Source organism: Acomys minous, assembly GCF_964271855.1.
Source record: "Acomys minous genome assembly, chromosome: 8".
NCBI classification, from domain to species: Eukaryota; Metazoa; Chordata; class Mammalia; order Rodentia; family Muridae; genus Acomys; species Acomys minous.
The window spans coordinates 77,852,805-77,878,776 of NC_140489.1; the positions used below are offsets into that span (position 1 = coordinate 77,852,805).

A 25,972-nucleotide genomic window follows, 5' to 3' on the forward strand; every position below is an offset into this window, starting at 1 on the left:
CCTGAATGGTTTAGGCTTCTCATCCCTAGGTAGGCCAGTTGGGAAGGGTCACTCTAATTCCAGAACTCCAGGGGCTCAGGTACATTGCTAAGGTTGTATTTCAGTACCACTTCTCCCTCTGGCCAACGCTGTCTTCGTCTTTTCCCCTGTAGGGCCCAGTCACCAGTTGTCCTCCTTGATAAGCTGCCTGGGCTTCAATGTGTGTCTGGGACTTCCCTGGGAAAACAATCTGCAGCATACCCTATCACCTTTCCCTGGAATCTAGGAGAATGATTTTTCTCTCACATCTCCCGGAATTGCCCAGGTCTCTTGGTCCTAGTCCTCTATGACTGTCTTGGACACTGACCTTTTTTTTTTTTTTTTTTTTTCTGGATTGCTGGGATTCCATTTTCTCCCAGCAGGAGTCTCCCTGTAGTATTCTTTCCTGTGGGTTGCCTACTGTAAGCGTAGAGAACATGGCAGGAGAATTGTCAGGAAGGTGAAGCTGTCCCAGCTAAGTATGATTGGACTCAAAGTACAAAAGGGACTCTTCCAGATTTCAGTGAGTGCCTCCGCTGCCCAGAGACACATCCCAAAACTTCATATTTTCCCTTTCTTTCTTTCTTTCTTTCTTTCTTTCTTTCTTTCTTTCTTTCTTTCTTTCTTTCTTTCTTTTAACAGAATTAATCCACTTTATTTTTCTTGTAAAAACCCTTATGTGGTAGCCAGAGCTGGAGCCTGGGTCCTCTGAACAGACACTCTGGTGTGGGTTTTCACAAGATGATCAGTGAATTCCTGATAAGGAGACTTGGTGAACACAGTTTCTTTCCAGAGATCGGGTGTCAGGTAGCTGTAGGTCTTGGAAATGGCATCAAAAGTGGCCTTGGCAAAGTTGCCCAGGGTGGCAGTACAGCCCCTGGCTGATGTGTAGCAGTCATCAATACCGGTCATCAGTAGCTTCTTGGGCACAGGAGCTGAGACAATGCCAGTGCCTCTGGGGGCAGGGATGAGACGCACCAAAACAGAGCCACAGCGGTCTGTCACCTTGCATGGGACAGTGTGTGGCTTGCCCATCTTGTTCCCCCAGTAGCCTCTCTGCACAGGGATGATAGAAAGCTTGCCAAGATGATGGCTCCTTGGATGGCAGTGGCTACCTCCTTGGAGCACTTAACACCAAGACCAACGTGACCATTGTAGTCCCCAATAGCGACAAAAGCCTTGAACCTGGTCCGCTGGCCAGCCCGTGTCTGCCTCTGCACTGGCATGATCTTGAGAACCTCATCCTTTAGGAATAAGCCCAGGAAAAAAAATCAATAATCTCAGATTCCTTAATGGGCAGGGGGAACAAATAAATCTCCTCCAAGGACTTGATCTTCATATCCTTAACCAAGCGGCCCAGCTTGGTGACAGGGATCCACTCCTTGTCTTCGGCTTTTCCTCCACGAGCCCCATGACCCCTAAGAAGGCTGCCACTGCTGAATCCTCTGCAGCTCCTAATTCTGGGCCCGAGGGTCGTCTGGGCCCTCCTGCTGCACTTGCTCACCCGCCATTTGGTGTTTTCCCGAGGAAGAAGCGTGTTTTTCCTTTCTAGTTTTCATTTTTGTTTGGTTTTGTTGTTCTTTTGTTTTTGTCTTTTTTGAGACAGGGTTTCCCTGTGTAGCCCTGGCTGTCCTGGAACTTACTCTGTAGACTAAACTGACCTTGAACTGGGGGATACACCTGCTTCTGCTAGAAATAAAGTCATGTACCACCCCCACAGACTTTTATTTTCAAATATCCCCCACCCTATAAGTATCTTCCTTCTGAAACTTCCATAATTCACCTTCTCACTCTCTTGTAGGAAAACCGTACTGTCAATCGAGACGATGTCTAGGATGGTGCTGGGGCAGTTTTTAACTTCTGAGCATCAGTGCCTGTGAGCCTTGGCCCTGTAATTCAGGCAAGTAATCGCATTAGTTAGCAATGTAATGTGCAGATGCATCTTCTTAGTTTTCCATTATTCAGGGATTCATGGTCAGTTGTCCCCAAAAGACAAGTGAAAATTCCCAGCTGGTGATATTGACGTCTGCACAGACTGGTGCTATAATGATTGTGGAGAATTGGCAGCGTGCAGAACAATTGAAGGTGGCCCTGTGTTATCCCAGCAGCGTGCAGAACAATTGAAGATGGCCCTGTGTTATCCCAGCTCTTTTCCCTTTCCCTTTCCACTTTTACCAAGATGGCTTGTTTTAGTTCTCAAGTTGATTCATTTGTGGTTTTACTTTTAGCTTGTCTTCTAAGTCAGTTGCCATTCATCCATCTTGTTTTCCTGCCTCCAAGCTTGTGACGCTGTCATCTCCCCATCTCCCTGAGTCTTTTTGTTTTTGTGGATGTAGGCTTTGAAGAAAAAGCTTCCTTGTTGTTTTAGAAGAAACCAAGATAAAGACAAGTTTATTACGCTATCATTAACTTCAAGTTGTCCAAGCAATTAAACTTTTTGTAATACATCATAATTTTATCATAAAATTTTAGAAAAGTCAAAATTATGAAATATTGAAACTAATTCTCAGGAGTATTCTGGGTAGCATTAATATTTTGGCTACTTTGAATTTAAATCAGTTTGAAATAGCAGTAAAGAGGATTTCTATAATTCCATATGAAATATATTAAAATAGCATCTTCAATATAAGGATTTTAAAATATAGCATGCTATCCTATAATTTTTTTTAGCCTTTTCTGTGTAAATAGCTGCTTCTTACTCTGAAAACTTCTAAGTCAGAAAAACAAGGAGAAAAAACTATTTTCCCCAGTGAGCTTTCTCTTAACATCAATTTATATCTTGTGTCCTTTTTTTTTTAAACCTCAGTCTTTGTCAGGCGATAAAGTAGTTTATTTTTAAAAACATGGATACATTTCATATTTAAAGATGACAAAATGTATCTTTCTTATCAGCAAGTCAAAGACTTAGGGAAAGTAACACTTCATTCTTGAGTGTTGGTAGGCAAGTCTGAGCAATGTGGGCAGCAGAGGGGGGGGGGTGCACAGTTACCAGACATGCTGTAAATGCATAGCACTTTCTTCTTCTTCTTCTTTTTTAATTGCAAAGCAATGCATACTCTTCAAATATAGCTGTTTAAGTTATTTTCCAAGAGCTTTGGCTATCACTAGGAAATTTTTGTTTCAGAACAAGAGCTCAAGGTCTCTTTTCTTTGAGGAGTAGAAAGATGCCGTCAATAGTTCAGGGCATTTACAGTGACTTGGATTCACTTTCTAGTCAGGCCTTTTCTTTTCTTAAGAGATAAAGATAAATGCATCCATAAGAAGTATAGATTTATATTATTTTTAAGTATTTCAAAAATGCACAGGAAAATTGAGAGAATAACGAGGAAATATATATAGACCCAAACAGATACATTAATAATTAACTAAAAAATCTCCTTACTGCATTATTAGGCTAATCGCCAATCATTACATTCGCTTGTATTTTGTTCATTTTAAATATATATGTGGTCAGTAATAGTCTCTCTAAAATTTATACTGTACTTTTCAAGTATTAGTTTGGTTGTTAGTTTTCCACACTAATGAAGTCATTGAACATGAAATGAAATGCCTTTATTTTTCTTTATATACACCGATTAGCTTTAAACCTGAATGTTTTTGCTTTTCTCCTAATCTGTTCCAATTTTGCATGTTTGGATATATTGACAACCTTCTTTTGAAGACTTACAACAGTACAACTTTTTTATTGTAACTTCTATGAACAAAGTACAATTAAGAATGCTTTTCTTTGACAGGCAAAATCAGGCTAGCACTTGTCGTGTCAATACTATTATTGTTAGATTCACCCTTTGACAACACACACTAAGTACCGGAATCACATCTTAAGTAGAAACACACATATACACACATGGGGTGGAGGGGCCAGAGAGGGGGAGACGGGGGAAGGTGGGAAACAGAGACAGAGAAACAGAGAGAGAGAGAGACACAGGGAGAAACAGAGACACAGAGAGATAGAAACACAGAGACAAAGACAGACAGAGAGAGACAGAGGGGGAGAGAGAGATAGAAAGAGAGCTTTTTCTTATCTGTGACATTTTCAGCTTGGAGGAACACAAACATGGCGGAGATACCTTGAATTGAGTCGGGTGTGTTTGTTCTTGGGATGCCTTTGACTTCCGGGCTTTGATGAAGCTTTCTGGTGTGCTCTGCAACAACCCTTCAGCCAGCCACATGACAGCTGTATTGCTTACTTTTTGTGGTTGCCTGATATAAAGATTACTATAGCAGGAGCTAGCTTATACTGCAATATAGACAAGAAAACACATGGCACCTTCTTAGGAGCAAAGAGGGCTTGAGTGCTGACTGGTGGAGGTGCTGGCAGGATGGAAAGGGGTCAACAGCTAATGCAAAAGTGCCTGCGGATGGAGAAGTTCTGGTATTTTTGCAGCAATAGTACCAAGTTCTTAAGACCTCAAGGCCTGAAGTTTAGAGGTCACAGAGTGAGGTAACAAACTCCCATGAGCCCTGTGGCTGTGAGACTTCAGGCTGAAGAGGACCATGCACAGTGGTCTACAAACCGAACTGAGAGTAGTGGTTCTAAATTACACAGCCAAACTTTTCTTTTTCTGCTATTTCTCTGCTTGCCAGATTCCACTGTGAGCATAGAGACAAGGACTCCCCGCCCATGCAGACAATAGCCCCGGGCCCAGAGCTGGATCGGAAAGAGAAAGGACCTGGAATGGGTAGATAGAATTTTCTCTAGATGGAAGATGTGACCTGATTACTAGGAAATGAAAATTAAATTGAAATTAAACTGAAAATGTGACCTGGTTACTGGTTACCGATAACACAAACTCATAATAACGAAGGCTGAGCATAAATGAACAGTTATGGCTAAAGTCCACGAAGAAGTGAAACATTTCATGAGCTCAGTTCTTGATGCATTCAGCCAGCTATTTGTTTACTTGGGGTGAGCTGTTTTATCATATACTTTAATGCATGCTACCAAAGTGAATGAAAGTTGTCTCTCTGTACGTGAGTGTGCTACATGTATGTGTACCCAAGTATGGCATTGCACACACTCCTGCAAGTCTAGAGGCAGGAGGTTAATGTTGAGTGTCTGCCTCTATCACTTTCCATTTTATTTTTTGAGGCAGCATCCCCTGCTGAACTGGAAATCTGCCATTTGGGCTAGACTGACTGGGCATCTCAGAGCTCTCAGGGTCTGTCTCTTAGACCTCCAGCCATGCCTGGAATTATATGACTTCTGCAGCGTCCCTGTTCCTGCTTAAGTAGCAAGCACTTTACCTGTTAAGCCATCTCCCCAGATCCAGAACTTACATTTTAATGAAATGCAAACTTTTCCCTTGCTAGTGTATCATGGGTCCAGTATTAGAATCTAGGGATAAAAGAAATAGCCAACTTGTTATGCGATAGGCTCAAAAGGCATATGTCAGAGATTCAGGACACTCGCTCATGAGGCTGAGCCTGTAGAGGAAAAGGGAAGACAGGAGGGAGGGAGCCATTGACCTGGTTACAGAGAAAGGGTAGGATGAGGGACCCAATAACTATCAAAACCTGGAACTATGAGTGACTTTAGCTCTGTAAGCCTCAGTTCCCTCCTGGTTGAGATCAGTGCGTTTTTCTCAGCCTGGTTGAGATCTAGGCTGTTATTGTACTGAGATTATTCAAATAAAGAAAATGGCTGACTTACATGAAGATGTTGATCATGCTGACCACATCGATTGTTACTGATAAGAATAATAAACTCCTACTAAACCTTATATTTAGTAAGCTGGTGCCATTTGAGTGAGTAGTCAGAAGATGGGCTACACATGAAAGTACCACTAAATTCAGACTTAGGTTTGCCCTGCAGTACCGATCTGTTAAAGACAAATTTGTGTGGGTGTAGTTTAGACTACAAGTACCTCCTCATGAAAAAGTAGTTCATGTCCTGAAAGGCCAAAGATCTACATCCAAGTTTATTTCTTTGTTCCCCTTGGTCTTGATCTCTGCTCTCCTTCTATAAGCATAATCTGTCTCAAACTATCCTCACGGGTTCTCTTGGCCTTGCTGATCAGGAATGCTGTTTTCGATGCTCTTTCTGTCTCTTTGCATATGCCATTGCAAAGGACAAAGAGATGACAAGTAATCAAGATTGCCGAATGTGAGTCTTCCTAGGACTTGCTGACTTTATGTTAAAGTATTATGAGCTTCCTTATTTCTCTCATTATTTCTCCGTACTAAATCTTTTGTCTTCTGCATTCAAAACTATGCAGTAGGACTCTATGTTGCTACTTCAGCACCTTGATTAGGAGCGAGGCCCTGGAGTCAGGCTGCCTGTGTCTGAATTAAGCTCCATTATTCATTCATTAGCTGTGGGGTTTGGGCAGTAATTAACTTTACTTGGCCTTCTTCAGTGGTGACAATTCTATGTGCCTAAGTTGCAGGGTTGTTATAAAAACAGACTAGAATAATCTGTATAGTGGTATCATCCCTAGTGTCTGTTATATAAGAAAACATTAATTAATCTGATTATAGTATTGTGAAAGTTAATCCTCATTGTCATCTGGAATGGATTAAGAATTACCATGCAGTGTTTCTGTGAATGTATTTCCAGAAAGATTTAACGGAAGAAGGAAGAAAACCCACCCATTACATGTCGGTGGCATACATGACTAACTGTAAAGGAGAAAGCAAGTGCCATTATTTATTCTTATTTACTTGAAGATATAACGTGACCAGCCATCTCAGGTTTCGGTTGCCTTGCCTTCCCTGCTGTGATGGACTACACTTATAAAGTGCTAGCCAGAGTAAGCTTTGCTTCCCTTAAATTGCCTCTAGTAGCTAGTAGTTAACTAATAAAGAACATTGGTACTGCAGAGTAAGGCCATGGCGCGATAAACCTGAACGTGAGGTCCACAAGCCTTTGGCATGGGCAGCCATGGAAGAGCCCGGGGCTGGACACTAGAGAAGCTGAAGCATAACTCAGTGGGTCACTCTGGTGAGGGTTGGAAAGGTAGGCAGTGGATTATCGGCTCATAATTCTCTCAAAAACTAAGTTGGAAGCACTAGTGTTGAGTCTGGCAGAGGCTCGGGATGTGTTCTGTCTGTCTCCTGAATGGGACTGAATGAGCAAGCAGTGGACTTGAGGCAGCGAAGCCTTCTGGATCTGTTATGGATGTTGCTCTCTGCACTAATACAGCCTCTAGTGAGAAGAAGCAGAAAGAAGTGGCAGTGTGAAGTGCGGCAACGAGAAAGGCGTGGACAAGGATAAAGTTTTGGAAGAGAAGAGTACAGACATGAGTGCTGTCAAAGGAAACCTTGCCCTCTTCTGCGACAATAGGAAACGTCCCCCAAGGATAAAAATCTCATCCATGGGAGGCTCCATGCTGGAAAAACGAAACATTACTTGAAAAGAATATCTCTTTTCTAAGTTTTAATTTTAAAATCTATCTTTGATCTCTTTTCTCTTTTATTTTTGAGATTATAATATAATCACGTCATTTCTCCCTTCCCTGCCTTCTCTCCAAATCCACTCATGTACCCCTTCTTGCTCTATTTCAAATGCATGGCATCTTTTTCCATTGATTATTGTTACATGCATTATATATTATATACCTATGTATACACATATACATATACATTCCTAAATATAACCTGCTCAGACTATATAATGTTGCTTGCAAATATGTTTTTGGGGCTGACCATTTGGGCTATTGAATAACAAATTGTTATATTTTTCCTTGGCGAAGACTATTTCTCCCAATCTGATCATTCCTGAGTTGTCTTTGTGGTGTTGGTTTTTGCAGGCATAAGCTATTCAAGAGTGAGGGTCATGGTCATGGAAGCTTACCACAGGTTGCCAGAAAATAGCCTGTGGCTAGCCAGTGCGTACCAGGGCTAGCTTCCCTGCAAGGAAGCCACTAGAGGCCAATGCATGAGGCTAGACCAAAGAAGCTCAAGCTACAGTAAAGATGGTAAGGTTTTGGAAATGCTAGGGCTGCCAGACATCTGCCAAGGATAGCTGAAGGAATACAACGGAACCAGTCTAAGAGACAGGTCTCCTGCTTGGAAAGCTGCAGACCTGGAGGAGTGGGATTGTCTACTGGAGCCAAGAATATTCTCTCAAGAACTCCAGATATTGGATATGGAACCACAGGGTTTAGTGTTGGCTTTGCTGGGTATGGGTCTTCCTCTCATTCAAGCTTTTTTTTTTTTTGCTATGCCCGTATTTTTTTCTAATTAGAATGGAAATATTTTCCTGTGTTATTGTGCATCAGAAGTGTGTAATTTGGTTTATTTTAAACTTTTTATTGGTTCTTTGTGAATTTTACATCGCGCACCGCAATGCCACTCATCTCCCCTGCCCCTCATACCACCTTCCTCCCCTGCAACCTCCCTCATAACAAAGAAAAAAGTCTCATCATGGAAGTTGTATTGCAGCAGTATACCACAGTATACCCTTTTACCCATAGCTCTTTGCTTGCAAGTGTTCATTGCAATGACTCCTTTGTCTGGTACATGGCCTCTGGCTTCTTCTACTCTGTCAGTACTGGACCCTCACTGGGACTCCTCTCCAATAGCCTGTTGTTGCCTTGTGCCATGGAGATTCATTAGTTTGGGGTCTGTAGGACTGGCCCCTTCATCGATGCAGTAGATGTTGGGATGGGCCAACTCAAAGCCCCGGATCTGGGCCTGAGAGGTGTCTGAGCTGGTCAGTCCTCTAGCTCTCCTGCTCTTATTCCTTTGAGGCTGGCCCACCAGCCACCAGTGCCAGCTCTACCCTGCTGCCAAGGGGAGAGGCCGAACCTGCTTTCCCAAGTGTTGCAACTGGTGAGGGACATGGCTGGCTCTCCCACTCTTATGACTCCAGGGCCCACCCTCTGACTGCTGTAGATGGCAAGGGATCAGAAGGCAAGAAGTAGAGCATCTCTTCCTCATCCATGCCACTTCCCAGCAGAGAAAAGTCAGGCCTGCCTCTCCTACCTCTCCTGCACTCACATCCTTGGGATGGCTCACCCACAACCCCCACATTCATGGCTAGCTCTACTGTGCTGCCCAGGTGAAGTGCTAGGCCTGATCTCTTGAGTGCTGCAGCAGTTAAGGGCCAGAGGAAGCTGTCCTACTCTGATAATCTCAGGCCCAGCTCTCTTGCCTATTGTAGGTGACAAGGGGCAAGAGGAAAAGGAGCTCTTCCTCATCCATGACACTTCCTGGGAGATGAGTGGTAGGGACAGCTCTCCCATGCTCACATCCTCACGGTCAGCTCGCCTGCAACTCCACAACGCGCAGGGGCTGCTCTCCTGAGTACTGTAGGTGATTAGGGAGAGGTTCAGCTTTCCTGTTCTCAGGCCCACACAGCCAGCTCTCCCACAATGCCCACATGAGGAGATGGGCCAGGTCACCATGTCCCCAGGAGGCAGCCAGCTCTCCCAAGTGGCTCACTCCCACCTGGGACCATGAGCCCCAGGCAAGGTTCTTAGCCTACTGGGCCTGCCTGGTGTCAGACTGGAGGTCCTCTCAGGCTTGTTCCCCCACCCCACCCCCCCCCGGGACTGTTAGACTACTAATCATTCAGATGTTCATAGGTGAGAACACTGAGAATAGACAGAGCGTCTCTTCTCTCTGCCACCTACTGACGCACATGTGACACAGCAGCCACACCTGCAACGCTTCTAGGCACAGGTGTGATTTGGTTTTTAAACAAATGTTTTCAGGTGCTCACACTTAAAAGATTGCCTTGTATTTAAGAAGAGACTTCGGATTTTTGAACAGTGTTGAGTTAGTAAGGATTATGGGCACTTTCAAAGATAGACCAAGTGCATTTTGCATTACGAAATTCAAGCGAAGTTTTTGTCAACTTGACTAAATTTAGAACCACAGGAGCACCATTCCTCTAGGTATGTTTACGAGGACATTTCAGAAAGTTTACCTGAGGTGAGAGGTCCTGCATGTGGACGGTGCCATCCTATTGTCTGGGGTTCCAGAGTGAATAAATAGGAGAACGGGAGCAGAACACCAGCATTGCCTTGCTCCACTTCTTGACTAAAGACACCATGTGATCAGCTGCCTCAGCTTCTGCTGCCATGCCGTCCCCACCACGGTGGACTACACCCTCAAAGTGCGAGCCAAACAGACCTGCCCTGCCTTAACTGCCTTCTCATTGTGGATTTCATTATAGGAAGAAGTAAAGGAGCTATCGGGTTGTTAGTCCCTGGGACTCCTTACTATGGGAGGGACGCAGGGCCTTGTCTATTGCACTCTGCAGAGATAGGCACAGCAAAGTCACCTGCTCTCATTAATAAGATAGGAGGGGGCCCGAAGCGCAAGTTTTTAGAGCCAGAACATATATCTAAATACATTTCAAAACAGCTGTGCTCATGGATTCCAGGAAGCAAGACACAGTGGAAGAGATAGGTAGTTCACCCGGCAATTGTGCATATCAAAGCGGGTTAGTATAGTTTTATGCTAATTGCTTATCTATTGTTATTACCTCCTCATTGCCCTGATATTTGCAGACCTTGTATTATACTTTCTTTCTTTCTTTCTTTCTTTTAAGAAAGAGAAAGATTTACAAAGAAACATTAGGAAATTAAGATGAGTAAAACTTATCACTTGACCATGTTGAGGATTGGCTTCTGAGTAGTGTCACTCTTCTCACAAATCCACGGTGGCGCCCTATGCTCTGATCTCCTATTGTCTTGTTCATTGATCCCTTATTCAGAATGACCTGACAGTTTGTGAAAATGTAGCCAGCAGTGGCTGGTGTTTTATTCTTTAAAAATATTTTGGCAGTGACATGAAAAACCTTAAAGCATTTAAAAAATATATATTTTATTAATTTATTCATATTGCATCTAAATTGTTATCCCATCCCTTGTATCCTCCCATTCCTCCCTCCCTCCCATTTTCCCCTTACTCCCCTTACCTATGACTGAGGGGGACCTCCTCCCCCTGTATATGCTCATAGGGTATCAAGTCTCTTCTTGGTAGTCTGCTATCCTTCCTCTGAGTGCCACCAGGCCTCCCCATCCAGGGGACATGGTCAAATATGGAGCAATAGAGTTTGTGTGAAAGTCAGACCCCACTCTCCACTCAACTGTGGAGAATGTCCTGTCTATTGGCTAGATCTCGGTAGGGGTTCGAAGTTTACTGCATGTATTATCCTTGGCTGGTGCCAAAGTTTGAGCAGGACCCCTGGGCCCAGATCTGCCCGTCATAATGTTCTTATAGGTTTCTAGGACCTTCTGGATCCTTCTATTTCCCCATTCTCCCATGTTTCTCTTACCTAGAGTCCCAATAGGATATCCTCCCCTCTGTCCCACTCTCCTGATAAGTGAAGACATTCATGGGACATGCACACTTTAAAGCTTTTTATTGCTATTTTTCAGCATGGACAAGATAACATTTTATATTTTAAACATAAATATTATCATGACTTATAAAAAGACAATGATATAACAGAAATTAAGTTACTTGGTGCTTTGAAAATACTCTGCAATTATTTGCAAATAAAAATAAAGAACTTAGAAATCACTAGAACTCATGATATGTAAAATCCAGACACTAACATTAAAAAAATTCTTCATATAATTTAAGAAAATTTATAGTGTTATAATTACATGTAGAAATATGTCTAAAAGTTTTACTGATCAAAGCTCTTTCAAAACAAGTTTTAATTAATAGTCAATCTGAAACAGAGTTTTTTCTCCATTAGAGCATTCTCAAAATCTGTTTTATGAATATAGTCTCCAAAGAACTGTGGAAGAGAACGTATTCATTTATAGACAGTTAGGAAGGAAGGAAAGCTGTGCTCAGTGATTTTAATGTCCACAGATAAACGTCTCAGAAGCAAACAGCAGAAGATTTAGATTGGGGACAGCAGAAAAAGAAGGCCATACCATAAAACTAACCCATACCCTCACAAAGGTTTTGGAAAATTGAGCATTTGCAGTTTGGCTCAGAAGACAGAACAAGTTAGAGGAAGATGGGAAACAATCTTTCTTTGTAAGAACTTGAAACAAAATACAAACATAACCCAATAATTGTCATGGTTAGACTTGGAGGAGAGGGAGATGCTCAGGTAGAGGTGCACATGTGAGTTTAATTAGTTGTACTTGCCAAAATCAGGTGAATAAACTGCTAAAGAACTATGACATTCTTAAAAAAAAAAAAAGATCTTTGACCTTCTGTAACAAAACATGTCTTGTCCTGCACGTGACCTCATACCCCTATCTCTCTATATGTGTAGGCCAGAAGTTAACCTCAAATGTCACATCTCAGGTGCCACCCACTTTGTTCTCTGAGGAAGTGTATACTGGTTTGGGGCCTGCTGGATGGACTGCACAGGCTAATAAAAACGATCTAAAATTTGTTTGTAACAATAAAAATCCCCAAGTAGCTGGAATAATCTTACACAAAACAACTAAGCCAGAGGGTCACAATTCCTGGCCTCTGAATACATTATAAAGCTTTTATAATGCAAATGGCACACTATTGCCTTTCAGACTTTGATGATGAGCACAGGATAAGAAGCACTGAATTAAACACAAGTATGTATATTACTTCAATTTTGACAAAGGTCCTAAGTACCCATAACAGGGAAAGGATAGTTTTTCTGACATCAATTGTATTAAGAAACTATGTCTACATGCAGAAGAATTAAATTGGAAATTTTTGCACATCACACATAAAAATCATCTCTAAATGGATTAAACCTCAACATAAGAACCTCTCAAAAGTAACTCTACTAGACAAATACAGGAGAAGGGGCTGAGGAAATAGCTCAGTGGCTGAGGTACTTCGCTTGCAAGGATAAGGGTCGGAATTTGGTCCCTAGAAAGCACGTAGAAAATGCCTGACAGAATGTTGCATGGTTGTAATCTCCATGTGTAATATGGATTTCTGGATTCACTGACCATATGTCCTAGCCTGATTGACAAATTCTAGGCCAGTGAGAGACTCTGCCTGAAAAAAAGTTGAATGGTACCTGAGGAATTATATCCAAGGTTGTCCTCTGGCCTCCACATCCATGCATGCATGCACAAATCTATAGAAACATGTGCATATGTATGCACATGAATGAAAGTAAAACATGGGGCAAGCTCTGTGTCATTAGTCTGGACAATGGCTTCTCGGATGGAAACAAAAGCAATAGACTACTAAAGAAAAAAAATAAACAAATGCTCCTGCAAAGCCAAATAGACAATCAACAGAGTGAAGAGACAAATCCATGTGTTGGGAGACAATATTTTCAAAAGGTACATCCACTAGAAAGCTCATATCTAAAACATATAAGGAATTCAAGCAATCCGAAAGCAAGAAAACGGCTCTGCCAGAAGAGATAATGGATGGAGACTGACATTTCTCAAAAGAAGACATACAAATGCCCAACGTATATATGAAGACATCTTTAATCTCTCAAATTACCAGAGAAATGTGAATTTTAAAACAAAATGACACATTATTACCTCACATAAGTCAAAAGAGTGTTCCTTAAAGTAAAGTTGGCAGTAAATGTTTATAGTGGCATTGGTTGAGGTAGCTGTTTGGTAGTTGACTTTAGAGGGAAAGAATCAGAAACTTCATCTTGTTGAAAACCCTTTGGAATGCCCTAAGGGGCCACGCCTCCTACCCACTAACACCAGGCTTAGAGAGACTGCCCTTTCAAGCTGCATCCTTAACAGCCTTCCTGTGGCCCACTGCTGCTCCATGCCCTTTCCCGCTAGTGCAACAATCTTCCAGATAAGGAAAATCTTGTCCTCCTCCCCCTCCTTCTCTTCCCTTTCCTCCCTTGTCATTGTTGTCCTCATCTTTGTTGTTGTCTTCTTCTTCTTCTTCTTCTTCTTCTTCTTCTTCTTCTTCTTCTTCTTGGAAACAAAAACACACCAAGAAGAAAAAGGTGACCAGAATCATAGCCGTGAGCTTCCAGGGATGTCAGCTCATATCACAAGGCCACAGCCCTGCTCTCTCTGCCTTTGTTTTGATGGTCAGTCAATCTTGCCAAGCCTGTCTGTGATTGTTTAGGATGCATGTGTTAAAATGTTTTTTTTTAAAAAATCATTGCTATTTATTGAATGAAATAAATCCTTTTATTATGATGTCAACAAAATTAATTGCACACCCACTATGTGCAGAATATTATGAAAGATACACTATATTATTTTTAATGCACATTTACATTGTGCCATTGAAAAGCTAGAAGTACTTTACTTAGAAGTAATAGATTATGAAATTTTGCCAGAATATATTGCCAAAGATGGATGGCTTCTCCTGCTCCTCTTCCCCCTTCTCCTCTTCCTCCCCCTCTTCTTCCTCCTCTCCACACTACTCACCATTTAGATTAAACTGTCCAATCCTCCTGTCTCTGTCCCGTGAGTGGTGGGATTGCAAGCACTGATCATTACCTTAAGCTCTTGGGAGTGAATCTCATGTGATTTATAATGTGGGGACTCTTGTTTGTACAGTTTGCTAAGGCCAACGGGTCATACTTTAGGATCATTTTACTTACAATGACTGCAAATATCTATGATCATCAAGATCCTCCAAACATGACTTTTTCTCTAGGTATTACCAAATATGAAAGTGTTGAACCATAAGAACTCTGGGAATAAAGGACAGCACAGAACAAGAACAGAGAATTTCCAGAGTGATTTCTAAGGCAGCTCTAAAGTTTGGGTTTCCTCAACATGTGGGAAACTGAGTCAGACTGTATGCCTGTGGCTCTTCGGAAAACACCTTGGGCAAAGAGTGGAGTCTCATGAGCCAGGAGATGACCCAGCAAGCAAAACAGAGGATTCCAAAACCACTGTCAAATCTCTCCATGGCTGGGATTTCATTCTGTTTGTTATCCAGAAAAATATTTGAGCACACTCATAGTATGTCTCATAAAAGCTCCAGTTCTCACGGAGCACTTTTTTGTCTAGAAGTCATCTCATTTTAGAAACTATTTTTCTCAGGGTTGATGCTAACACTTCCTCTAGGGGATTAACAGGCTATTTTGCTCACTCACTTCAGTTCGCTCATAGGTCTGCAGCACTGGATTCCAGGAATCCTTCAGTAACAGAGGTTGTGATGGACCCATTAAGGATTTCATTCCTCTGCTAAATTCTCAATGAACACTGGAGGATACATGGCCTCTACTAAAAAAAAAATCTCTGTCTTTAAAAATTACATTTGTTTGTTTTGGGGGGAGGGGAGTACGTGCAATATGCTACATATATGGAAGTCAGAAGGAAAGTTAAGGGAGTTGGCTTTGTCCTTTCACTTGCTGAGTCCCTGGGGTTAAACTCAGGTCATCAGGCTTTAGAAGCCAGAGCCATACCCACTAGGCCATCTTACACAAAACCATGTGGAACATGGTAGCATTTAGTCACAACTCATTGCTCATTTATGAAGTACTCTATCTGCGTTAGGTCACATGACAAATGACGTGCTGTAATTATGTTCATGTTAGCAGGCCGTCAACCAAGCTTTTGAACCGTTAAGCAATTGAAGAAAAGCCTTGACATGCATGTAGATATTTCAGGGTGAGTTTCATTGAACAGAACAGCTTTAATATCCATTTTTATTAATATTTAATGTTGAGAAGATTTATGTACCTTATATGCAATCTGCTAACATTGCAAGAAAACATACTAAAATAAATGTATGGTTATATTTACTTACATACTATCAGTAGGTAAATTAAAGTTCCTACCACAACACAGATGTTTCATGACAATGAAGTCAAAGAAGAAAACATTGAAGCAATGAATGTTACTTTTATGTCTTTAGTATGTCCTAATACTGTGTTTTCTTTGGTGTTAGAGTTGAATGAACTCAGTGTTCATTTCTGAATTTGAGATGTTGTTTGACATATGAATTAATATACACAAATTTAAAGATACCTGAATTTGAAGTGCCTTTTCAAGAAAAACTATTTTTAGTGCCTCTAAGAATTAGTGTTTACTAAGCTGTGAACAAAAAATAAAATAAAATAAACAGTAGCTTGGCAAACTAAAATTTTTCTAATTTAACCTTACGTCTGGAGTTCTTTTTTACAGCTGCTGGTATTGGTTTGTTGGCTCAAAAATCAAGGTTTTACGATTTTTGCAGTGCTTTTTTATCTCCTACAAAATGATTATTCCAGCCACTAAATCTGCTTTCTAGAAAGAAAAAAAAATTCCTAAGAGTTAAGGGTACAGAAGATAGGCAGCGCATGTATCCAGAAAGCAACTACTTTCCCAAGAGTGCTAAACAGGCTTAAACAGCCTTGAGCCACTGAATGCTGAGGCACACCACCACTAAAGAAGACCGAATCTTATTAGTGAGGAAAATGAAAGGAACACTTGTAGTTTATCTATTATTCTTATAGTATTAAAAATTGAACCCAAGATCTTGCCAGTTTTCTCCCTCTGAGCTACATCCTTAGTCCAGCAAACATTTTCAAATCATTATTTATTTTCACAGCCTCTGTGTTGGAGAAAGTCAAGGGAAAGAGAATTACAATGCATTGGAGAGCCTTCCTGCAACGTCTTCCATCGTTCCTTAAAGGTCAATTTCCCCAAAAGTGATGAATGGATTAGCAAGCTTTTGTTACCCAATGTGTTTCAGAGAGCACGTTTTGGCCTGAGGAGGAAGCTCAATTGGTAAAGTGCTTACCTGGCAAGGATGAGCCTGGTTCATTCCCCCAAAATCTATGGAGGCATGAAAACAAAACCAAAGCCAGGCATGACTGTATACACTTGTAGTCCCCGTGACAGGGGCTACCACTATGAATATTGTGCGTCTATTTGCACCTTCTTCAGTTTCTGTCAATCGATGTACCCACACACATGAGAGTACACATATACCCATGCATGTCACACATAAACATGCATACAAAACAAACAGATAAGTAAATTTCTTCACAGTCCAATTAATAGCAGAAAATTATATGAAAGTATAAAACTCTCCGGTTCAAGTGCCACTCTAATAATGGGCACAAGCCACATATCTTGAATGTGAATGTTAAAGAGGAACCACTAAAAGTGACATGGCTCATTATAAAAAGATGTTAAATTGTGACACCAAAAACAATAAAATGGCAAGGGTTGCGTCTACTTGTTGTTTATATCAACAAAGGTGTTACCAGCTTCAAATACCTGTCATAAGCACAGACTGATTTAGGCAAGTTTCCCCATAACCACAAGGACAGAAGGCACAGGAGATACATAAAATGCATAAGAATTGATAAAAGCATGCCTGTGAAGGAAGTAATCTAATCACAAAGGAAGAGGACAAAAACAGGGATGAAGGAACAAATGGGCAATTTATTTAACTATAAGTTGGTTAAATAATATAATAAAAATTCTAGTCATTGAATAGATGGGACAATCTATGTGTTCCCTACAAAAGGCTGACTTCACTTCTAAGACCATGTTAAAGCCAAGGATACTGGTCCAAGGTTTTAATCTCAGCACTCAGGAGACAGGAGCTGGTGGATCTAAGAGCTCCCAACCTGATACGTGTAGAAAGTTCCAGGCCAGCCAGGGCTACAGAGTGAGACCCTGACTCAAAACAAGTAAACAAGTCTAAATAGAAAGCAAAATAATGGGAAACTAAGGGTCTAAGGAGGTGGCCTAGTTGGCAACAAAGTTTTATTTGGCTCACAGTTAGGGGGTACAGTGCCTCATAGTGGGAAGCCACAGCAGCTGATCACATGGCGTCCACATTCACAGTCAGATGATGAGAGGGATGTTATTGCTCATCTCACTTTTTTTGTTTTAAGAATCCAGCATTACATCTCAACTAATCTAATATAGATAGTCCTTTCAGGCATATGACTTGCCCGATCTAGACAGTTTCACATAGGCATGCTCAGGAGCCTAGTATCCTAGGTGATTCTCCATCCAGTATGGTGATGATCAACATTATCCATCATGGTTGTAGATTAAAGAGCTGTTGAATGTTGTTTGTTAGTACTTTATTGAGAACTTCTGCATCTATGTTCATTGAGGGTATTAGTCTGTAAATTTCTTTTTGTGTTTCTATTTGGCTTTGGTAGCAGGGTACTATTGGCCTCGAAGAAGAACTTCAAAGTATTTATTATTCTTCAGTTTGGGGGAAAAACAACTTTCAAGGAGTTAGATATTAGAGTTCAGGAATAGCTGCACATTGACCACTGGAATACCAAACTCAGACTGATAGAAGTTTATTGAACATTGAACAAAGACTGGTCAGGGATACAATCTGGGCTGTGACTCTGAGCCATTTGCAAAGTTAGTTTTTAGAAGGGAATGCCAAAACCAAGCAGGAAAGATAATTTTTACTCCAGGTACTCAGCTTTCTGGGAGACAGGACCACAGCTGGGCATTGCAGTTTAACTCGAACAGTACATACATTTATCTTTAACTCATGCAGAACAGGTACTTATCATCTATTGTTTTATTCTAAGTAGCAAGTACTGAATTATTGAATTGTAAGTAAAGGCTATATCTTTTCTCAAGCAGGCAGAGCCTGAGAGCTTGAACTTTATTTCACCTTATGATCAAAATGGCTTCTGTTATGCTAAAGGAAAAAGTAAGTGTTAACAGAGGAGCTACAGTTATGCCAAAACTAAAGTAGGACTCCATTGTGGGGGGTTATATTTATGCAAAAAAGATTAAGCAAGTTACAGCATAGACTTATACCATGAAGCCATCAAACTGCTTTTGATTGGTGGCTCTTAGTTACTGGTTCAACCTCTCTACTCATTGTTGGTTCACCCAGGATTTCTCTTTCTTCATGGAACATTCCAATGTGTGCATGGGACATTTTGTTTTTTTCTTGGTTACGTAATGTGTTGGCGCACGGCTTTTTCCACTCTTCTGTTATTCATCTCTTTTCTCTATGTTGCAATGCTCACTTTCTATTTTATTTACTTGAGTTTTCATTTCCCTAGGATTTTCACTTGTTTTCCTTTTTATAAAATCAATTTTATGTCTTATTGATTTTTCTTCTTGTTCATCTAACTTTTAATTAATTTATTTCTGTTTTGATAGTAGTACTAATTTCCATTTTATTCTAACTTTAGATTGATTTATTCTTTTATTCTAGATCTTTGAAATGTAAGGGTTGAGACCATTTTTCTTTGATGTTGGCATTTTCTTCCACAAATTTCCTTCTTACAGTCACATTTGCTTTATCCCACACATTGTATTATGCTGTATATCCACTTCTGTTGTCTCAAGATATTTCTTAACTTCCTTTTTAATTTCTTCTTTGATCTACTGCTAGTTCAGGTGCTATTAATTCATTAATGCTACTAATTTCTATATATTTTTAAACTTTTCCCAATTTTCCCTGTTATTGATTTCTAGTTCATATCATTATGATTAGAAAGGTATGATTTTTAAATTTTTGAATTCTTGCTTTGAGCACTAACATATGACCAATCCTGGAGAATGATCAACTTGCACTTGAGAAGAATGTGTCTTCTGTTGCTTTTGCATGGAATTCTGCACATGTTGGGTCTATTTGTAGAGTGCAAGTTGTCTGTCATTTATTGACTTTTTTCCTGGCTGATCTAACACTGCACTCTAGTATCATTGCACTGCAGTCTATTACTTCCTTCAGACCTAGTGATAGTTGCGTTATATATGTAGACTCTCCTATGTTGGCTGCATACAGATTGAAATTGTGATATTTTCTGAATGAGTTGATCATTTTATCATTGTATAAACCATCCATTGCCTCCTTTTGTCTGACATATGCCTAGCTACCAAAGGCCCTGCTTAAAATATAGTTTCCATCCTTTGTATGTACATGTTCGTGTGTGTGTGTGTGTGTGTGTGTGTGTGTGTGTGTGTGTGTGTGTGTGCACTTGGGAGCAAGAGGTCCACATTATATATTTTTTGTTTTGTTTTGTTCTTCAAGACAGGGTTTCTCTGTGTAGCCTTGTCTGTCCCAGACTCACTTAGTAGACCAAGCTCATCTGGAACTCACAGAGATCCACCAGCCTCTGCCTTCCGGAGTGCTGAGATTACAGGCGTGTGCCACTGCCCTGGGCTCCTCAGTAATTCTTCAGTGAATCTTGAAGCTTATCCGTTTGTCTTCACTTGCTGGCCAATGAACTCTAGGCATCTGCCTGTTTGAGTCTATGAAGTTCTGGCTCATAGTTTTATACCTGGCATTTAGGTACTGGGAATCTGAACTCAGGTCCTTAGGCTTGCAAGACACTTTGCCAACTAGGCCATCTCCTAAAGCACCTATTTCCCCATTGTTTTACTTTTTATTTAGACTTCTGTAACTGTTTTGAGTCAGGGTCTCACTCTGTAGCCCTGGCTGGCCTGGAACTTTCTATGTAGAACAGGTTGCTCTTGAGCTCTTAGATCCACCAGTTTCTGTCTCCTGAGTGCTGAGATTGAAAGCTTGAACCAGTATCCTTGGCTTTAACATGGTCTTAGAAGTAAAGCCAGCCTTTCATAGTGATCATGTAGTTGGTTCCATGTATTCAATGACAGAATTTTTATTGGAGTATTTAGCCAATTTATACTCAAATAAATGCCCATTTGTTCCTTCATCCCTGTTTTTGTCCTCTTCCTTTGTGATTAGGTTACTTCCTTCACTGGCATGCTTTTATCAGTTCTTACGCATTTTGTGTATCTCCTGCACATTTGTGTATTATATGTCCTTGTAGGTATGGGGAAACTTGCCTAAATCAGTCTGTGCTTATGACAGATATTTGAAGCTGGTAACAACTTTGTTGATATAAACAACAAGTAGACGCTACCCTTGCCATTTTACATTTTTGGTGTCACAATTTAACATCTTTTTATAATGAGCCATGTCACTTTTAGTGGTTCTTCTTTAACATTCACATTTAAGATATGTGACTTGTGCCCATTATTACAATAGCACTTGTACTGGAGAGTTTTATACTTTCATATAATTTTCTGCTATTAATAGGAGTGTGAAGAAATTTATTTATCTGTTATGCATGTTTATATGTGACATGGATGGGTATATGTGTATTCTCAAGTGTGTCAGCACATCTGTTCATGCATGCCTGTGCGAGGGCTCCAGGTTGACTTTTCTGTCCTCTTTGACTGTCCTCCACTCTCTATATTGGTTCAGGGTCTCTTGATGGACCTCGAGCTCATAGTCAGCTTGCCCTGGGAATCTTCAGTTTCCACCAAGAAGTGCATTGCAGGTGGGCACTATGTCCATCTGGCTTTTCTTGTCCTCATTCAGGGCAAATGATGTATGTATGTGTTGAACCATCTCCCCAGGACCTGCTGGGTATTTCTTGTGAGTCAGGACCAGTGGTAACAAACTCCCTCATCTCTAGTTCCTAGGAACATTTTTATCTTTTATTTTCAAAACCAACTTTATTGGGTACAACATTCTTCTTTGGCTACTCTTATCCATTAGTACATTCAATATGGCGGCCCTCTTTCTCTTGCCCTTTACATCTGGTGCTCCAAAATCTATTATTAGTCTCATTGAACATTTAGGTGTGTGATATACATTTTTTCTTTTGATGCTTTCAGGATCTGTCTCTTTTGTCCCTGTGTTTTGGTGTTTGGACTGAACCCAGGTCAAGCTTTAACACTGAACTATACCTCACTCCTCTTTGTCTTGACTTATTTTTCCAGCTTAATTATAGCACATTTTTGTATGGTCTTGTTTTGATAGAATCTGATTAGAAAACTTCAATCTTACAGAATGTTGATATTTACATCTTTGATTAGATCTATGAAGGTTTTTGTTTTTGTTTTTTGCTGTTATTTCTTTAAATATTTTTGTGTCCCAATTTTCTCCTTTCCTTTTTTTTATCCTATACAGCAAGCATTTGCTCTTTTGATGCTGTTACATAAATTCCACAGACTTCTTTTTCCCCTTTCTTTTGTTTGGATCCTTTAGGCCTTGTCCAGAGCTTGTCTCTACAGGAGAGGGCTGGTCTAAGGACCTGCCTAATACTAGGTTTTATTGAGTAAAGTGGAGTTAGATTCTGAGATAAAGTCTAGGGCTCATGTCTCTCTTTTCTCCCAGGAAATAAAAATTTCCCCCACTGGGTGTTAAATACATTGATGTTTCTATAGGGGAGAAGCATCAAAAATTCTTGTTCTGTCATCTTTCTTGTGTCTGGATCCTCTTAGCTTTTTTAAGAGGAAGAAATCTGTCTAATCCTATTCTTCACTCTCCATTACTTCCTAAGTGTGGGCTGCACACTGGGAGTTCCTGTAGAGAGGCAGGGGACAGGAAGACAGAGAAGAGAGCACGTGTACAGTGGAGACAGCGGACAAACACTATTTCAGACAGAGACCAACGACAATGCTTCAGTGATGCCCTCACCACTATAATATTCTCTTGACTCAAATCAAGGAGAGGAACCTAGAAGTTCCAACTCCAGCCTTAGTCCAATGGAGGCACAACCTATAAAAAAGATGGCCAATACTTCTCAACATTATGGTTTTCAAAACATGGAAAATCTGGGAAACTGTCAAGGTGAAGAGCAGCCTAAAGAGACATGACTAGCATAACTCAGAATCCTAGTTGGGATCCTAAACAGAAAAGGGAAGTTGTGTAAAAGTAACAAAATATGATGGCAAACTGTGGCCCTAGGTTCACACTGTCTGATTATCCATTTGTTAACTACAGGAAGTGTCCTAAGCTGGTGAAAGCAGATCATGACAGTAAGTATTACATGTGACAGGGCATGCTATAATTCTATACGCAGGTTGAATATTCTTTTCTTTTCTTTTTCTTTTTTAGGTTTAGTATTCTTTATCCAAAATGTGTGGGGCCAGAAGTGGATTGGTTTTGTATTTATGATTTTTTATGCTTTAAATATTCACACAGTTACATTTCTTGGGGGATGGGACTCGGCCTAAATTTAAAACCCATTTGTTCCACATATTCCAAAATATTAAGCCTGAGGTAATCTTATTCAATATTTTTAGGTTATCTGGGTTTTGAAAGCAACCAGTTATATGAGGTTAGGTGTGTGACTTTCCACTTATCCTATTGTATTAGCTAAAAACCATTAAGATTTGGTGATATTCTAGATTTGGGCATAAGGAATACCCAATGCCTATTATAGCCCTTATTTTTCTGCAAATCTAAAACTTTTCTTTAAAAAAAAAAAGCCTATTAAAATGCTGGAAATAAAAAAGAATTGTTCTGTTGAGGAGGAGATGAAGCCAGAATAGAATAACACAGAATCACAAAGAGTACACCATAGGCCTGAACAAAAAGCATGAGTGTTAGAAGAAACTATAATATCTTCTGTTAAATTATAACTTAAAATATGTGAATCAGCAGTAACAGGCATCAATTTCTTTCTCTGAGTTGGCCCTGAAGGATCTAGTAGAATGAGAGAGAGGAAAGCTCTCTGGTATGAACTACATATTGTGTGGTAAAGGGACAGAGCAATAAGTTAAAAACAAGCCGCCCAAATATAAGAGCAAATTTCATTCCAAATTCTCCTGTCTATACTGTTACACAAAGGTCTGTTTCATGTGACCTCTGAGCTCCTAGAAACTTACATTTTTATGCGTTTCAATCACACTTTTGTAGAAAGTCCTTTTTGAGAGATGATATAGGGTTATCGTTTCTCTTGGGGTTGTTGGTAGGCAAAGAGAACCTCAAAGAAAGGGTAAAAACCCTGGGCACTTGACAAAGTCAGACAGGACTCCATTTTGAAAGGCAAGCTGTGGAAGGTCATGAGGTATTTTTACAGAAGCATCTCTGAAATGGTTCCGCCCATACGAAATGGCTTCACAGCCGAGGGCCACTATCAAGATTCTTTAACAGACTTGCTAGTAGGGACAAGAAGCCAAGCTACTTGACTACCTGAAGGCACCATTAACTGAGTGATTTTTTTTCTCCTCAACTCTCCATCCCTTACTCTCTTTGCACCTCTGTCTGTCTGTCTTTCTTTCTTTCTTTTTCTTTCTTTCTTTCTTTTTTTTCAAATATAAGGACAACTGACCATTTGCACTTCTGGAGTAGGAATTTATGATTGGGGCAAAACGAGGGGTACACCTAGCTTTCATAGTTATACCCACTACAAATCGTGAATCATCTTACATTTTACAGAATGTATAGCCCTAAAATTACCCCAGCCTTACGGCTTTGGGAGTCAGTTTTAGAGGTGAACCCAGACACTGCCAGACCTCGCACAAATCATATTGATCCTGGGTCCCTGAGCTGAAAATGAGGGCCCTGGGTTAGGTCTTTCTGGTTCTGTGCGTGTGTATAATCTGTGTGCTAGCTGGGACAGAGGAAACCCACAAACCTACAGGTAGACACTTGTTTTTATTGGTCTTCAGATCACCACTTTATTATTATAATTATTAGCCTTTTTGAGCGAGCTGTTTAGCATTATGTTTAGCATATACTCAGGATTAGCCTTCTTTAATAAAATATTCAGAGTTGCCTACTTTACAAAGCGATTTACAGACATAAGAAGTACTAGTATAGACAAGTTATAGCTCTAATTTCTTTTTCAGTCCCCAAGGCAAAATATGAACCACCGAAGACGCCCCCTAGGCAATTCCCTAACCCACCAGTGCCTCCTTTCTGCCAGTGAGGGTTCCAGAGCATCGCTGCTCCCCTTCTCAGTGCAGCTGGCCAAGGCGGCAAACCTAAATCAGACTTCCACCACCATATTTCTTCACATTTTACATTTGGTACAACAACAACAACAACAACAACAACAACAACAACAACAACAACAACAACAACGCAACCGCATTTTCTTTAAGAATTCCCGGATGGTGAAGCACCGTGCCTGTGTAGGGACGCGCGAGATACTGCCCCAGGGTTCACCGGTGCTCGGCCCCCCTAGGTCTGAGCGGCCTGGCGCGCACCTGAGCGGCCAGGGCTGGAGGGCGCGCAAGGCGAGGCCCGGGACGCCGCTCCTCATCCGCACCGGCCAGGGAGGCTCGCCTCTCACCTGGCGCCTTCCTCCTCAGCCCCTCTTCTTCGTCCGGGAGCTTCACCCAGTGGCCCTAGCTGTCCCTGTCTCCCCCAGGGCCCCTGCCTTGCTGCCCGCAGGCGTCCTTTCTGCACTCGCCGTGCCGCGCCCCCAGGTGTCCCTGCTGCTAGGCTCCTATGCCGGGTCACCTCCCCGGCCAGCCGCGCCCAGCCGCGCCAGGGCTCGGGCTCGGCCCCGCGGTCTCCCTCCCACCCGCGTCCCCCTCGCGCCCCTCCCCAGCACGCGCTATTTTTAGCCCGTCCTCCGCGCGCCGCCCCGCTCGGCGCAGCTCGCCGCCGCCCGCCTCCCGCACGGCGCGCAGCGCCCCAGCCTCGCGCGCCCCCGCCGCCTGCGCCCCGCCGCGCCCCGCCGGCAACTTTCCCTCCCCGTTCGGCCTCCTGCCTTGCCATTCCCTCCAGCGCTGCGGAAGATGGCTGGTTGAAGAAGGGGGCGAAGTTAGGGGGTCGCCGGCACGGGGCGGAGGAAGGCGCACAGCCTCGGCGGGAGCGGGCGGAGGTGAGTGGCACCTCAGCCGGGTCTGGTGCTGCCCGGGAAAGCCCTGGGAATTGGGGGCCACGCGTGTTCCGGGTGCGCCGCGGCATTCCCTGTCGGGCTCCCAGGCTTGACAGCATCTCTGCCAGGACTTCCACACCACTTGCTTGGCGTCTTGTAGCCCGGAGCTTGGTAAGTACCATTGTCAGAAGTTGGGTGCTGGGTGGTGTTTTTGGTCAAGACCCTGGCGTTTGGTTAGGCGAGGGAGGTGAGGGTCGCTGACCCGATCCCCCCCACCCTCCAACACACAACCTATTCCTGTCGGATCCAAGCTGTGAATGAAAAGTTTGTACTGCCAACGTGTTGCTTGAGGGGAGAAATACTTAGTGGGGTACCTTTGATGTTTGGAGGGGCGCTTCAGTTCCAAGTCACTACAGCAGAATATTGGGTTTTCAGAAAAGTTCAGGAGGTTGGAGGATGGGAGAGGAAGCAATGCAGTGCCCGGTGGAGGGGAGTGGTGAATCCTAAGCTTGTTAAGGGAAACTGGGGGTGTCTCAGTGGTGATGGGATGCGGCGAGGACAGGGGGGCGTTCCCTG

At 41.9% G+C, this 25,972-nt stretch overlaps 2 protein-coding genes across 20 annotated transcripts in view; one reads left to right on the forward strand and one right to left on the reverse strand.

Moving 5' to 3' along the window:
* Window positions 1-653: 653 nt before the first annotated feature.
* LOC311604121 (uncharacterized protein) lies at window positions 654-25,578 on the reverse strand (the record flags this gene model as incomplete). The annotated part of the gene is given in 4 exon segments (XM_084793648.1): window positions 654-1,100; window positions 1,103-1,286; window positions 1,289-1,478; window positions 24,863-25,578. Coding segments are annotated over 4 exon segments (1,497 nt in total). The 3' UTR covers window positions 654-693.
* Window positions 25,211-25,972, forward strand: part of HDAC9 (histone deacetylase 9) — an 861,568-nt gene continuing 860,806 nt past the window's right edge. For 8 of the 19 annotated variants that reach the window (XM_084791698.1, XM_084791708.1, XM_084791711.1 and 5 more), the window contains exon 1: window positions 25,212-25,567. The gene's annotated coding sequence lies outside the window, so the exon portion shown is untranslated. Of the gene's footprint in view, window positions 25,568-25,972 lie in introns of all 19 variants that reach the window. The other 11 variants (XM_084791688.1, XM_084791707.1, XM_084791710.1 and 8 more) reach the window with 8 other exon arrangements.